Source organism: Microtus ochrogaster, chromosome 21 (assembly GCF_000317375.1).
Source record: "Microtus ochrogaster isolate Prairie Vole_2 chromosome 21, MicOch1.0, whole genome shotgun sequence".
Classification (NCBI taxonomy): domain Eukaryota; kingdom Metazoa; phylum Chordata; class Mammalia; order Rodentia; family Cricetidae; genus Microtus; species Microtus ochrogaster.
Genome location: NC_022022.1, coordinates 14,262,581 through 14,279,679, shown reverse-complemented (window position 1 = coordinate 14,279,679; position 17,099 = coordinate 14,262,581). Strand labels below are relative to the sequence as shown.

Below are 17,099 nucleotides of genomic sequence, written 5' to 3'. Positions count from 1 at the left end.
GAGACCAGCCTGGTCTACAGAGCTAGTTCCAGGACAGGCTCCAAAGCCACAGAGAAACCCTGTCTCGAAAAACAAAACAAAACAAAAAAAAAAATCAACTCAGAGTTTATTTGATGATACTGAGACTAAATTATCCCCAGAATATTTTTTTAGTGATGCTTGTATTACTCTCAGACTTAGCAAAGGAATAATAATCTACTGCTAATTAATGCCTTGTAAGAAAAAAAACACTCCTATCTTTAAATAAGATCATGCCTGTAACATTATAAAATTACGTTCCCACCTGCCTTGACTGATGGGAGAGAGGCATCACATTACCTCCAAGTGACAAAACACTGGTATTCCTAAGCAACACTTGTATAATCCCTGTGTTGTCAAAACACTTCAGAAGTCCCGCCTCTACCCATACCTTCCAGTACTTGTTACTAACTCCAAGAGAAAATCAGCACAGACTGGTAGCCAGCGAGAATAGGGAGGGATTGCTGGGTTTGGTGGACACTCAGTTTCCTGTGAACCTCTCTGGGAGCTACTCCTGGAGAAGAGGGGAGCCATCACCCCTGGGAAACCACACTAATGATGGGTCCCATTTCTGGCTATCTGTCCTGAGGCTGCCTCCACACCTCAGAGCTTCAGAATGCAGAGAACAAAGAGCTTGCTTAAGGAATTTCCTACTTGAGAAAAAGCTACAGTGGTTTGGTTAAGAGTGAAGTGGCTGATCTCAAGTTGTCTGGGTTCAAATCCTGGTATGATCTCTTAGTAGTTTTGAGAATGTGAGTAGTTAATCTCCCTAAACATCCATTCCCCCTTCTGTAAAAAGAAAATTATTATGGTATGTCTTAGTTATTATAAATTATTAAGTGAAAGAGTGCCTCTGAGACACTTAACAAAATATTTGGCACAAACAAAATGCTACTAATATTTGCTCGAGGACAATAGAGAATTGATTCACAGAAGTTTAGAAAATCTTGTGACCAATGACTAGATTACATTCCCCACCCTGCCAAAAAAAAAAAAAAAAAAAAAAACCTAAAAGTTAAAAAAGTGATTCTAAAGACCCAACCTTGTTTGTTGCCTAGTTGCTTTTTCCTGAAAGAACTATTTATAAAAGTTGAAAAAGCAATGTTGATGAAGTCATGTATTCTTCCTACGCACAAAGGGAAGCCCAGCACAACAGCTGGCAAACAAACAGCGTGTTGTTTTTCTTCAACAAATGTACCTGAACTTACACATCAAAAAAGAAGAGTCTTAATCTTCAAAGGGATCACCTCAGGAAGCTGTGTACTTCCAATAGAGCTGGCAAAGATTGTCAGAGTCTCCCTTCTGCATTAGCTCCTGGCTTGGCCTCACATTCTTTCAGGTGCTTTAGTTGGCAACAAAACTTTCTGCTCTGAGAATTTTCAGTTTTGAATCGGATTTAAGAAAAACTCGTGGATAAGATGGAGAATAATATTTCCTTAGGTTTGGGGGAGGTTGGGTTTTGGGGGGGCGGGTGTTGTTCTTTTTGTTTTGGTTTGATTTGGTTTGGTTTTTAATGAGAGATATGGCTTTTTTTTTTCTTTTAACTTGGATAGTCAAATAAATCGATTCCAGCTAAGTGTATCTCTAGGGCATTTAGGATCAACAGAAGCGCTATCAGCATGAGCCGGCTGCTTTCTGTATGCACGCTGTTACGTAGTTATTTGTTGAATTTTACCAAACAGACGCCTCTTGAGCACTGAGAACTTTGACAAGTGCTAGCTTATCCTCGTGTCTTACGAGGAAGATACTTTCAGCTTCCCCATTTCACAGTCAAGGTCACTGAGGTGCCCTGGAATTTGAGCTAATGTCAAGGAACACATAAATGGGAGAGTCAGAAACCAAATGCAGGCTGCCTGGTTAGCGTGTATACTCTTTTCTAGAAAACAGAACCTAACAGCAGTAATGATTCTGCTCTTCTCTTCTCTTCTGGAATAGGTTGTAAGGTTGTTTGCTTGCTTGACCCATTCATTGAGGTACTGTGTTTAAATTTGGTGGAAAATATATCTTGCCATGAATTATTCTTTTTTTACCTCAGCAGATGGAAAGTAACGTTATCAAAGCTCTCTTTCTTCATTGTCTGGCCTGTTGCACCAGGAGGAAGCCGCCCCACTTTCTAGCTTCCTTGCTCTCTGAGGATCCGGTCCCTGGCGGTCTTTCCTGTTTTCCACATGTGGAGGCCTTTTACCCAGCCACGTCTTCAGCCTGTGCCAGGAGCAGTCTCCTCCCACCTCTTTCAAAACTCCCTCCTGACAACTCACCTTTTTCCATTGCTTCACTCCGAAGTCTGTATCACCAGCCTGATGGGAAAGGAAGAAACAAGGCAAAGAGAAAGAAAGACAGTGAAAGCTTCCCTCCCCATTAAAAGACATTTCTGGGTTATTTTCCTCAAGTTGAATCTCTTCGGTTACTGCCCCCTTCATCACCAACTTGTATCTTCTTCTTATCAAGGCCAGCCACGTGGCGCTGCCTACCCTTTCGGACAATGACAACCAGCCAGATCTCATTCCCGTATAAACTTTGAAAATTAATTATGCTTAAACTTTTCTTTAATTTCAGGATAAAAGAAAAATACAGGAAGAAATCTCACAGAAACGTCTGAAAATAGAAGAAGAAAAATCGAAACACCAACATCTCAAGGTACCACATCTGACTTCCCTTTCCCCTCCACCGTTTTGTGTTCAAACAGCCTGACAGCATTTACCAGCCCACCGCCACCAAAGATGCTTTAGGAGAGAGAGGCATGCCAGGTTAGCTCACCCTCCAGTCTAATCACCCGGGAGGAAGCCAGTAAGCCACTGATAATTGCGTCTGAGATTAATACCTTTTGGCAAACCTGAGGAAAGTTGGGAACACGGTTTTATTGCCTCTATGATTTGAGAGCAGAGTTTCCGGATCTTCCTCAGTAACCTTGAGAAATCAGCCTTGAGAATTTGACCCTGGCGAAGCCTTGCTTAACATCCTGGCGGGAGGAGTTGATCCAGCTAGGAAGTTCCTTTTGAAACCAATGAAAGACCAGCCCTTCCCCAGGGGCTGCAGAGCAGATAGTGTCTCGCCTGCCTGGTCAAGGATGCCTGTGTTCCAAAGCTCCCTGCAGTGAGTCCAATGTTGTTTGCATATGGTTGGGTTTCTATTTTATTTTGTTTTGACAGAACATGAGATCATAACTATTAATAAATCTCCATTTGAAAACTCAGACTTTACATCTTGCACAGGGTGTGGTCCTTTTGTAATTAAAGCACATAGGGTTTCGACATTTTGTTACGTAGTTTGGTCAGAGGATCCAAGGAAAGGGCAAACACGAGCTCCTTGTGAATAGGCCCAAGCAGGAAACTGTCCTTATCTGGCAGGGGCGCTATCAATAGATCGAATGAATTCCCTCAATGAACAATGCCCCACAGTCAGAAAGTCTCCCAATTTAAACTTGCCAGATTCCGCTAAATCCATTTTTCTAATGGAAAAAAAATATTGACTCTGAGAAGGCACATCATTCAGGACTCGGGTTAGCCTCTGTCCTCTGGATCCTGTTGGCCGCTGTGCTCCTATTGAAAATGACATTTCCACTGTCTGATGGATGGCTAAAAGCTCTCCTTACAAAGTAGCACACTGAATTTATGTTGAGTGGTGGACACGCTCAAGAGATACAACATGTACACCCAGGAAAATCAGTGAAATAAAAACAGACTTAGCAATCCAAGGGAAGTCAGTCAATTCTCAAACATTTGAGACAGATCCAGAATAATTGGTGGTCCCCTTTTCCCTCCCAAACATACACATACATGATTTGAGTCATGCTACAAAGAGTTTCTTACTTCAGAGAAAACCTGTTCATCTCTGGCACTCAAGGACCGCTACCCCTGCAGTATGGTAGACTGTGTAACTGCCGAGCTCAATGTAACAAAAAGCGTTTAAATATTCCCTCAGCTCTTTTGAGGAAGTAAGGTTCCCACAGGAAAAGGCAGACTCACTTCAAGATTCATGTCCGAGGTGGCCTTGGTGGCAGTACATGTCAAAACAGTCCCATAAGAATATATACTATTTCCTATTGATATGCTTTCCAGAGGCAAGAAGCATCTTCCAGTCCAATCAATGTGTGCACCAAACTTTGGATGGCTGTCCACTGTTGTGTAGATTGTATACTGCACCATACAAATGAGCTGCTGGAAACCTACTCATGCCCCCTTACCAGCTGTGCCCTCTGCTCGGGGCCTGCCTGTACCTGAAGCAAGAGATTTTCATTTTTTCTGGTCCCAAAGTGTTCTCCTCTTTCCTTCAAGGACCCAAAAGGGAGGAGATGAGGAGAAGGGGGAAATAACGTGTTCTAATTTGAGAAATTAAAGATTAAAGTTAACAAGACATGTTAAATGGCGGTGTTTTTATTTAGACAATAAACATTAACTGTACATTCTGAGGTCAGAGAATGTTCAGGAAGATGTGGGTTTTAAGTAGAGCCTTAGATGGTGAGTGGAATTTACTGTGCTACACGTAGGGCCTCGCAGTGAACGTAGGTGAGCATAGTGCCTATTAGTTTCGAGGTATTATACAAGACTCAAAAATATGACAAAGCTTGCCCTGTGCCTTTTAAAATAACTGACACGTGACTCGCAATGGCATTTGTCCTGCTATGGACACTAGGACTGGAGCAACGACCACACAGGAAATCCAGGACAAAGAGTGGATATTTCACCATTCTTCCAAGTGTGCAGAAATTGCCAGCTAGTCCCACCGAAACCAGGCCCAACTCCAAAAGCAGGCTTACAAATGTGCAAAAGTATTTTTTAAATTGATTTTATGATATTTTGCCAAGTTTTGAAAGTTCTATTATCTATTTTCTTTTCCATCCATCCAGGGAGTTGTCCTGGCTCCCATGATTCTTCGCAGCTTCGCTGATTGCAAGCTAGTTTATATTACACCACGATGGTACACTTAGACATTGCAAGCTTCCTCTCCTGTCATACACACACACACACACACACACACACACACACACACACTGTGATCCTTAACTCCTGATGCTCGGACCCACAATGCATTGCACTTCCACAGACATTTATTAACATTCCAATCTAATGATTCTGAAATACATATAATGTGTATACTGTGGACCCCTTCGCCTGTAATAGCATTTATCAGGAAAAACAAATTGTAGTCGATAAAGAATTTTTTTTCTTTGCTATAAGTCCATTCAACTCATAGTAAGAAAAACCAATTGATTCCAAGTCTGCTGTAATTGCTAAGTACTGTGTAGTAACACCTTGGGAGACCTTTTTATAAAAACTGAGAGAGATGGCTTGTATGTCACTGTAGCACTTGTATTTTCGTTTAGTTACTAGAGCTTTTGGTTCTACTATCTGCCTTTGTGGTGATGGTGATTAAACCCAAGGCCCTGTACATGCCAGGCAGGCAGTCTTCAGGGAGCAACCTCAGCAGCCCATACAGCTTTTGATTCTGAACTCCACTGTCATGAAATAGTTAATCTGGTGGCATCACAGATTCCTGTCTGGCCCATCCAGTTTAGTATCAGCGGACTGTGCCATCTGAGTGTTCCTTGGGTCAACAGGCAAACAAGTGGCACTGTCCTTTGGGATGATTCAGAAAGACTCAGACGTACTGATGTGTGAGAATGGATTTGCATGGAAATAAGACTTAGAGGGCAAAGAAGATGACTCACGTGGTTAAGCGCTTGCCGTAGAAACGCAGAGACCTAAGTCGATATCCCCATTATGCATCTAAAAACGCAAGCACCTATAATCATAGGTCTCAGGAGGTAGAGACAGGCTTTCTGTCAACCAGTCTGGCCAAATCCTGTCTCAAAAATAAGGTAGAGAGCCAGCAAGATGGCGTACTGGGTAAAGCTGCTTACTGCCAAGCCCGGTGACCTACATGCAACCCTGGGATATAGTTGGGGGAGCAAACCAGCTCCGGCAGGTTGTCCTCTGACCTCCATGTGCCTCAACACACAAGGCATGAGCACCACCCCTGGACACAAATTAAGTAAGTCAAATGTCATTTGAAGAATACCAAGGTGGAGTGTGAGCGAGGAAGACACCAGCAGTGACCTCTGACCTCCACACGTACTAGCATACGTGTGCATATGCAGTCACATGCACAAGTATATACACACACAAACTTGTATACACTCATAGACCACACACACACACGAGATTTCAATGTCTAAAAGCTAGCTTCAGAAGAGTCTAGAGGTTTCACAGAAGGAAAACATCAACTTTATGGAGGCAGGATAACAGGAGAAAATGAGTCTCTTTACTATGCCCATGACTACAATTCATGAAATTTGTGGGCAACAGGAGGTTTGTGAAATTGCTGACAGATATAAAGAAATAAATGTCTTCTTGACTACACATTAACTATCCTCAAATTCCATCAATAAAAAATAGATTAAAATCCAGATAAAATCTTAAAATGCTAATCCATTTTCTTGGTGTCCTAAACCCCAGGAGTCAAATATGGGCCTATATTATTGTTGTTCACTGGGTCTGGGAAGGGAATAGTTTTGTAAGCAGCTCATCAGCTATTATTATAAACGTCTTGATTAGCTGGGGAAGACTGTCTGGCCCCAGAACAAAATAACACAGACTGCTCTTGTATTGGGTGTTAGTCCCAGAAATGATTGCAGATTCTGAAAGGGTTAACAAAACACGATGATATAGGTCTCTTCCTTTATACAGTGGTCTGTAACCCAGGTTCTGCAGCATCTGTCTGCAGCCTTCATACCTTCTTACTTTGACAAATTTTTTACATGATCTCAATAGTTATTTGTAGTTACTGTAATACTGATTTGGTTTCTTCTTAAAGAAGAAAAGAGCCAAGAAGTTTACAAAGAAGGAAAAATGCCAGATTTGTTGAGTGAAATCAGTGGGGAAAATAATCCCTCTTTTTTCATATGCCCACTGTTGCCATTCCTAAGATTTGCGGGCGATAAGAGATTTGGGGAGTTGTCGGCAAATATAAAAACATATGTCTATGTTTCCTGACATCAGAAAAAAGCCTTGAGGGAGAAATGGCTCCTCGACGGAATCAGCAGTGGGAAAGAACAGGAGGAGATGAAGAAGCAAAATCAACAAGACCAACACCAGACCCAGGTTCTAGAGCAAAGTATCCTCAGGTATGCTTTTTCTGGGGTATTTCTCAAATCTCCTCCCCCAAAAGTGAAGGCGGAGGTCGTGAAGAAAATTGGGAAGGGTAAATATAAGATGGGATTATTAGTAATGCCACGAACATAGATATCATGGGAGAAAGATGTAGGGGAGGGGGTCAAAAGTCATTTTCTAACCTATACACAGAAGGTAGATGATATCTTTTCCTTTTATGTGTGTGTATATGTGCATGTGTATATGTGTATGTACAGGTATGCTCACACATAGATACCCTGTACGTGATAGAAGCCAAAGGTTGATGCTAGCATATCTTTCTCAGATGCTTCTTCCCCTATTTTTTAAAAATATTTGTGTTAATTTTTTGAGAATTTTATACAATGTATTTTGATCATACTCACCCCGAATCCCCCCAGATGAATCCCTTCCTTCCTACCCCCAGAACTTCATGTCCTCTTTGTTGTTGATGCTGTTGTTGTTTTAAATAAGTCATGGGCTCCAGTGTGTGTTGACCTGGGTGTGGGGACCTCCACGGAAGCCTGGTCAGTCTGCCAGAAGCTACGCCTTCAGAGAAAACTGAATCTCCTTCTCACAGAAGCCACAAATGGTCCGCAGCTTCTCACTCAGGGGTGTGGGCTCATAGACCCTTTCCCACTCATGCTAGAATGTTACTGCCTTGATCTTATGTAGTCTTGTTCCTCAGCTGCTGTGTGCAACATACCTTGGTCCATGGAATCTAACTAGGGGCAGGCAGTAATGGAGAAAGGACAGACACAGGAACAGAAAGGCTGGGATCCCAAGGGTTATACATGTTCTGGAGGAGCTGGATCATCTGCCACAGCAGTCCAGAACCTCAACATGTCCATGACACAAGGGAGGAGTTAGCTAGTCTTGATAGGCGGTGTCTGTAGGGGAGCAGTCTCAGGGCTGTAAACATCCAAGGGCAGGAAGTTACAGTTGCTAGTTTTTGCACACACTGATCAAACACATCAACTTGTACCACAAGAAAGCTTTGCCATTCTAAGCCTGACCTGTATAGACAAGGCTTTACCAAATCTCCAAGGGTCTGAGGCATTTGTCCTTGACATGGTTGTGTCCATGTCAACAATCACATTCACTCAGGACTTCATATATTTAGTCTGGGTTTTTTGGCTCCCCAAAGGCTGCCGTGTGCTCATGAACACATCATCCTGTCATGTCCAGAAGATGCTATTTAACTCCAATCTTCCCTGGTGTCTGACACTTGCAATATTTCCAAGCCCTTTCTTGGCCAGTCTTTCTGTTGTTGTGATAAAGCCCCACAACCAAAACAACCTGGAGAGGAAAGGGTTTAATTGGCTTACATGTCCACAACAGTATTCAGCATCAAAGGAAGTCAGAATAAGAACTCAAACAGAGAAGGACTCTGGAGGCAGGAACTGATGCAGAAGCCATGGATGGGTGCTGTTTACTGCCTTGTTCCCAATGACTTGCTCAGCCTGCTTTCTTATAGAACCCAGGACCATTAGTCCACGGAGGCTGGCCCCTTCCCCATCAATCAGTAATTAAGAAAATGCTGTACAGGCTTGCCTGCAGCCTGATCTTATGGAGGCATTTTCTTAATTGAGGTTCCTGCCTCTCAGATGGTTTTAGCTGGTGTCAAATGAATTCTCTTCCTTGATGGTCCCTGATTCTTGGGAAGAGGATGTAAAATAGATGCGGTGTTTGTGGCTTACCTCTCCTTGGACACTTATTCTCTGCACTATGACCAGTTCTGAGTGTCTACATTAACCACTGTCTGCTATACAAAGAAATTTCTCTGACACAGTCTGAGATCTGCACTCATCTATGGGTAGAGAGACACACATTTTGAAGGCAATTTGATACTGTTGATTTTAGCAGAATAAGAGTAGCTGGTTCAACCCTGGGACCTGAGAGCTCCCCAACCATGGGTCCTTGGCCAGATTTACAGTACCAAGCATGAATTTCCCCTGTGGAACAGGTCTTAAATCCAATCAGAAGGTCATTAGTCCACTCCTATTTTGTGAGACAAGATGTCTCACAGAACTTATGAGTCAGGATGTCTCACAGCAGCAGCTAGGCACCTGAGCAGCAAGCTGCAGGGATAAAGAGTGTGGCACCATCATGCCCTGCGTTTGAATAGATTTGAATAGATGCTGGGGACTTGAACTCGGGTCCTCAGACTTGTGCAGCAAGCACTGTATTCAATAAGCCCTCCCCTCCCCTCCCCAGCCCCCAAAAGATGAAATGTCTTGTGGCCTAATCATGACCATGATTTAAAGTCTACTCTTCTTTGAAATAGAAGGGACTTCCAGGATCTCACTAGCATGAGAATTGTGGGGAAGGACTGGGCAGGTGTGGCGGCAGGGTCTTCAGCAGGCCTGCTGTGACCACATTCTCTCCATGCTCACCAGAGAAGAAAAACAGATCTCATTAGTCCTAAAACTAACAATTCGGGAGAAAAGCCTTTCTCTCTTCTCTTTTTCTTTTTTCTGATGGCTTCCACTGCTCTTGCCCACTTACATGTATCTGATATTTTAATAGGTTAGACTTTTGGCTTCACTACCTTGTTTCAATAGCTTTCCATGAACAGATAATATAATTGGGATTTTTTAATTCTATTACCCCCCCTCCAACACTAGTTGTTTGCTCAGTGTGTCTCCAAATAGTAGATAACAAACATTTTCTTTAAAAACCAAGACATGGGGGGCTGGAGAGATGGCTCAGCGGTTAAGAGCACTGACTGCTCTTCCAGAGGACCCGGGTTCGATTCCCAGCACCCATATGGCAGCTCACAACTGTCTGAAAATGCAGTTCCATGAGATCTGACACCTTCACACCAATGAACATAATAATAAAGTTAAAAAAAAAAAAAAAAAAAAAAAAAAAAAAAAAAAAAAAACCAAGACATGGCAAAGACCAACTGCCTCCACAGTTGGACACCCCTTCCCTTATGAGGCCTCCCTTTAGATCAGGTTCCATACCCAGAGTCCATCAAGCCTAAGCTGATGATGTCCCCTTCTCCATTCCCCAACACAAAATCCTTATCTCTAATGACTCCCAGGCTAATCCCTGTAAGCCACCCCACTATGCTGACACCTCAGAACCCCCCTTTCCAGCCTTTCCTCATATTGAACAACTCTCGCTGCGCCTGGTCATAAATGAATGGCTATGTACAGTCAGGCCGCAGGGGCAGGGCTACGGAACAGAGTCTTTAATCCCGGAGTATTTACTAGGATCCTCTGATTGCCTTTCAGCCTTGCCTGAACGCTCCAAGAAGCACAGAGCTTCTAGCCATACTGATCGTGGCTGTCTCGACAGAGCTCCTGGCTGAGCCAGAATTTTAAAGCAGGAGTAGATTGTTTAATGAGGTATAGAGAATATGCTGTCCCCATTCGGTGTTCGTAACCTTTAGAGAAAGACATCCATCACCTTTTGGAGAGAGACCTGAAAAACAAGCGGACAGACAGGTATTCCCTTATCTCAGTGACACAACAACCACTGGGGACTCAAAAGGTCTCTCACAGGAAGGTTTTATCTCTCATGGGAAGTCTTTAACCGTGTTCTGCCCTTTTATCAAATTGTCACTCATATGCCCCGTATCCAGCATCCCCCTGTAACTTCATTTTGGACTTTGAGGATGCTGTTACGCCATCAGGACTCCTTCATGAGCACCAGGTGAATTTAAGCCACAGATATAAGTAATAAATTTGTAAAGCATTTGCCGAGACATGAACTCTTTAAACAGTCACGGCAACCCTAAAAATAAAACACGAACAACTCCATATCATGGATGCGGAAATGGGCTCCAAGAAGGCAGGGGACTTTGTGCCCAGCCACGGGGCTCACAAGGAACAGGCTGAGCAGCTTTACCTGCCCTCTGAGCAGCTTTTGCTCAGCTGTTTCTGAAGCTGCTAAATAATCAAGTGCATGTTTTCCAATTCGCCCACATGCCTAAGTAACTACCGCAGTGCTTAAGAAGCTTTTAGTACCAATGAACTCAGCAGGCTCCTGCTGGTTCTGCACAGCCAACTGAGACAGTGAAACAGAGCAAAGCCACGCCTCCTTCCCGGAGCAGAGAGAGTCCAAGGGCTGCCTGTGATTTATCACTGAGGTGCCTGCTCCGGAGTGACATTTGCCGCTCTGCCAGGCCCCTCGGCGAAAGGATAAGAGTTAAATAGGGACATCAAAATAGAAATGATGCCATTACCTCAGAGTTCGCAACAAGGCCAGACCCTGCCTGTGAAGTGTTTGTTCCTTCTATGTTCATGGTTTTGTGACAGTTCGCCTTTAGCATCTTGCTCTCCTCCTGCCCACAGTCTGTGAGCTCAGCTAGTCTGCGTTCACCGGCTCTCAGCTTCCTCACTTATAAGTTGGGACAATTGGAGCCACATCACAGGACTCTTGAGAATACAATGATTTCCCTGATGCACAGTAGGTGATTAATATAAATATATCAGAAAAAGATAATACTATTCCTCATTGAAAGCATAAATCATAGGACTAGTGAGCTGGCTAAAGCCATTGCTGTGCAAGTGTTCTAGTGTAATGCCACGACCAACAGCAACTTGAGGAAGAAAAGGGCTTTTTTTGGCTTGGAAGTTACAGGTCGGCAAGGCAGAAACCTAGAGGTAGGAAATGAAGCAGAGACTATGGAAGAATGCTGCTTGCTGGCCTGCTTACCCTAGCTTGCTCAGCTAACTTTCTCACACAGCCCAAGGACACTTCCCATCCATTAACCGAAAATAGAATTTCCCACAGATCAGTCTGATAGAGGAAATTCCTCAGCCGAGGGTCCCTCTTCCCAAGTGTGTCAAGTTGACAACCAAGATAATCCATCAGAGCAAATATGGTGGCCTGTGTTCAGATCCTCAGCATTCATGCAATAAGCCAGGCATGGAAGCCCATGGCTGTAACCCTAGCAGTAGGGGCTGCCGTGGAGGGTGGGGGAGGGGCCTTTGTGCTGGCCAACCAGTCTAGAAGACTGTAAAAAGTAAAGAAACATCTAAGGAAAACATCTCAACATCAGCCTCTGGTGTTCATAAGGTCTCATGCACATGTACACATGTGTGTGTGGCGGGGGGGGGGGCTGGGAGAGGGGAGAGAAAACAGAGAAGAGAGAATACATTCATTACAAAAAAAAAAAAAAAGGTCTACCTCAGACTGAGCCTTACTTGAGCTAGTACTCAGCAGAGGAGTACAGTTTCTAGCCAGTCTCAGCTATACAGCGAGTTGGAAGCCAGTCTTGGAGACATAAGACCCTATCTCAGAAAAAAATATATTTTTTTTAATTAAGAAAAATTCAGCAAAATTAGAATATTGCCAGGAGCCTTATCCAGGCGGGCTTATTATTTGCCCTCATTCTCTCTCACTTCTTTGAATACAAAAAGTGTGTGTGTGTGTGTGTGTGTGTGTGTGTGTGTGTGTGTGTGTGTAACAAAGTCTCACTGATCAAGGAAGTAACACTTTCCATTTGGAAGCAACTGGTATATATTCCCTGTAGCTTAAAGGCTAAAATGCTAATAGAACTGAATTACTCTTGGACACTTATTATGCACCAAGCACTATGTACATATATGTACATACATACACTTTATACATATAAGTCATTAAATCTCACAACCACCTGGGAGGCAGTTAACAAATAGAAGAATTAGCATTCATAAGGGTTAGCTCACCCTTCCTGGTACGGCTAAAAGGTTAAATTGCTTGGGTTTTAATCTGAATTCAAATTCCTAATCATGAAACTGTGTCTCCAGTTCTCCAGAAATATTCTACAAAAGTTAAGGCCCGAACACTCTGACAGCATTTTGGTTGTTTTGGGGTTTTTTTTCTTTTTTTTTAAATTCCAATATAAGCAGCTGGTTCACCCTTAAAGGCATCTTGCTATTTAGACAGACATTGGCCTGAGCACTTAACAAAGCTGAAAGGGCTCCAGGCGCCCCAGATTCACATATAACCTTTGAGTAAAGCCATGTCTTTTACTCAGCCTTGTGTCTTTTCTTCTTCCAGAGAAAAACAACATTGCACAAACTAAGTGCGTTTCCATGGTTTCTGTCCCTGAATCACGATTGTAGCCCAGGAACATATTTCTGAGTATTTTGCCTGAGTCCCTGATTAATACCTGAGGAGGCAGCATTCCCAGGAGAAAGTCATATTAGGCATCTTCTAAACTACTTTACTCAGAGCTTTGGTTTGCCTCTTAAAGGATCCCTGCTTGTCTTGTGACCTCTGAACCTTTCACATCATGATTGCCGGCACAGCTACTTCGACGTCTTGGTCCAGACCACCATGCATACAAACATGTGGGCTGGTACAGACATCACCTCTAACACTTCATTGCTGTCCCGCACCCCCAGACTTCATAAGGCATCCAGGGTTCCCCATACACACTCAAGAAGTCTGCAAAGGAGCTTGTTCCCAGCCAACTGTCATTACTGTCCCAGGTCCTCTCCTGCACCTGTCCTATGGCTCTCCATAACCAAAATTGCCTTCACTCAAGCTCCTCCCCCAGATACTTTTTACTTCTTGAACTGTGGCCAAGGACCTCTGACTTTAATTGGCACATGCAGAGTGTCTGGCAGAAATGTCATAAGCATAAAATGTAAAAGGTTAAGTGCCAGGGAGAATGATGCAAACGCTCTGCATTCCCTCGGAGAAGGATAAGCTAAGCTACTTACGATTAAAGGTTCTCTAGGCTTTTTTTTCTCACATTCCCAAGGACCCTTCTGACCTTTTGCCTTCTCTTAATAAAGCTTTCATTGGTGCCCAAATAGTTAGAAGCTGCTTTCTCCATATAGTAAAGTTGGGCAAAGGTACGTGTGAGGTCTTGGATTTCTGTGTGACTATGCCTCATAAGAAATGCCAAGAGCTGGGCTGTGACAACAGCTGAAGCCACATCCCACAGAACAAAAAAAAAAAATCCCTCCACAAAGGGAGATAGAATATGAGACAATACACTCTGCTCAATATCATATAACAAGAATCCACTTGGTTAGCTCAGAATACAGTGGGCAAGATTCAATTACAAATTGAAATCCAAAATATAAAGTTCAGCTCTTCTTTGTTGTTTAGTGATCTTATTTACCTAATGCAAAGCCCTTGTCCTGCCTGAAACTAGTGCCTCATCAAATAAGAGAGTGATTGGGATGAAAATAGCACATTCTTAATGTTTCTGCCTTCCTATTTTGACCCAGCTAAGTCTATCTAACACCGTATACCAGGGACATAGTCAAGCTGTTCTCTGTGACAACAAGAGAGAGAAGAGAAAGAAAAGGAGGGGGGGTGAGAAACCCACCACTTGTCTCTTATTAAAGTCTGTTGCCTAGAAACCTTTAAGAAGTCATTCTGAGGCAATTACATGAGTCAAGATGGTTCCAAGCTTGTTTTTCACTCTCCGTCTTTGACTAATTGGTTTACCAGATCTGTAATAGTTCATCTGCTGTTGTTTTTAATTTCCCAGATAGACCAATTATTTTTAATTCAGGAGCCTCGGTTTCAACTTAACCAAATAAGAGAAGTAAAAACCCAACTTCCAACCGAAAAGGGAACAAAGGCTGCCCATTCCACCAAATATATGCGGAATCCTCCATGTACTAAGAATAGCTCTGAATATATAGGTTGTGATAAGAGTTGTAGCTGACAGATGGGTCAATGGATGGGCAAATGGTAGACTTAAAAACAGAATAGTAAATAACTTGAGTAGTAATGAGCTGGGAAGGAAAACCTCCTTAGGTATCTTCCAAAAACGAAAAGAATGAGCACACAATAATCTTTGGGTCAAGAGAAAGTTGTATGATAGCAGTACCCAGGGTTCTGAGTTGTTGATGGCATGTTTTTAGCATTCTTTTCTTCTTTCATGCTCTTTTATTTTCTCAGACCATCCCCACGCCTTCTCTCTCGCTCAGACCTAACAATCTCATCTCGTGTCATCAAAAACAGAGTTTGAAAGCTAACAGGCCCAGAATAAATACCCACCACCGTGGTAGATAGAACAACCTCTGACCCTCAATGAACGGTTTTGACCTAATGATGCCAGCATCCCAAGCACTACTCTAGGTCATCCTCCAAAGGCAGTCCCAACCTAGTTTTACACGTAAAGCAGGAAGGAACAGAACCATATAAAAGTAGGAACAGCCAGGCTTTGAGAAAGCTGATTTTAGACCCACGTGTTCTTGAGACATTTCATTGAATTTGCCCTCCACTCTTCTGAAGGTGATTCCAGACCCACACACCTCCCAGAAAACAAGAATATTTGTAATTGCCTCTCTTTAGATCCCTTGACTTTTCAAAGTATTTTTTACATTTACATTCTCATTCCAAATGGCATTCCATGCCTTTAAAGGCAAATTTAAGAGCCTTTGCAAGAATGTGTGGATCTTTGGCTCTGGTGATGTAAGAAAACACAGAAAAAAAGCAGGAAATGAATTTCAAGGTCCATCCTCGAAGTCTTGGTTACAGAGAAGAAAAAGATCTTCAAAGCAGAGACATTGTATCAGAGGAAGGATCTGTGCTGCCATGGAGACCAGGCTTTTCTATTTCCAGTGAATATTCACCGACTCCAAGACGAACCACGGCCTCTCCTTGCAACAGCATCTCTTGTCTGCCATCAGACAACTATTGCTGAGTCAGTTTAGACCACCCACAGAGGACTGCCCACACCCGGCTATCAGATGTTATATTAGGATTGGAATTTATACTTGTTGGTCTTCAAATAATAAAACCCTCTTTTTGAAATCAAATAAGAACAATAACACTAAGAAACAAAGTAAAACTGAAGTGCACAAAATACTGAAGCTACTCTGTGACACCATTGGAGACAAATGTTAAGGGTTACGCAGCTCAAAGCCAATGGTCATTTCTGAATGAAGAAACTCAACAGGCTGTGTAGATCTCTGTATCCTTTTCAACATCACTGCATGGTTTCAAATGGCTTGTTTACTAGAAAGGATTTTCTCCTCCTCCCCACTCCACCCTTTTTTTAAATTTAAATATCTAAAATGATTTGAAATATTTAAAAGTAGTTAAATTGTTATTACTTATACAAAATACATAATTTTGACATATAATATGAAACACCTACTACTTACGTTGCCTATAAAAATTGTTTTTAGAGCTTGTAGAATGAAGCACTGTCTTCACCATTTGAACAAAGTTCTGGGCAAAGTAACACCTCTTGTAATGTCAGTCTCTGGAGATGGAGGCAGGAGGATCAGATTCAGGGCTCAGCCAGCCAGGGCTACATAAGACTTTGTCTCAGGAATGAATGAATGAATGAATGATAAATTAAAAAGAAATAAATGCCTTTGAGAAACCTTTAACGGAGTGCTAAGGTCCTCCCTAGTTATTGGCATAAACATTATGTAAATTTAACTTGTGGAAGAAACAAACCAGAGAAGAAAAGCAGATCAAGTGGGGGAAGCGGAACTGTGAGAGCAACAGGTATCTGTCCTCAGACTATTTTCAGCATCTTTTCTCCTCAGATTTTTTTATTATTATTCTCTCATATATTACATTCTGACCAAAGTTTCCCCTGTCTCCCCCTCCTTCCAGTCTCTCCTTCCCCCAACTCCTCTCTCCCCCATATCCACTTCCCCTCCATCTCTTCTCAGAAAAGATCTTGAGGCAGAATCTTACCAAGTAGGTATTGCTGGAACTCACTACGTAAACTATTCTGGCCTTGAAACCTCAGAGAATCACCCACCCCTCTTCCCCTAGTGCTGAGATTACAGGCCACCATGCCTGACCCTCCTCTACATTTCTAACAATTAGGGTAGATGAATTTCAGCTGGGCAATCTTGAGTTCGCTCAAGAGTATTCTGTCTGCAACAGTACTTGAAAGTCACTCAGAAACTCCAGACACCTAGGCAGAGATCAAATCTAACTCTTTTTTTTTTATAAACTAATCTTTTTTTTTTTAGATTTATTTATTTATTATGTATACAACATTCTGCCTCGACGTATGCCTGC

General features: G+C 42.6%; 1 protein-coding gene across 1 annotated transcript in view; it reads left to right on the top strand.

Moving 5' to 3' along the window:
• Palmd (palmdelphin) overlaps positions 1 to 17,099 on the top strand; it is a 54,389-nt gene that overhangs the window by 14,011 nt on the left and 23,279 nt on the right. The window contains exons 2-3 of the mRNA XM_005357192.1: positions 2,575 to 2,655; positions 7,017 to 7,141. Of these exons, the coding sequence (XP_005357249.1) occupies positions 2,575 to 2,655; positions 7,017 to 7,141 (206 nt within the window). The remainder of the gene's footprint in view (positions 1 to 2,574; positions 2,656 to 7,016; positions 7,142 to 17,099) is intronic.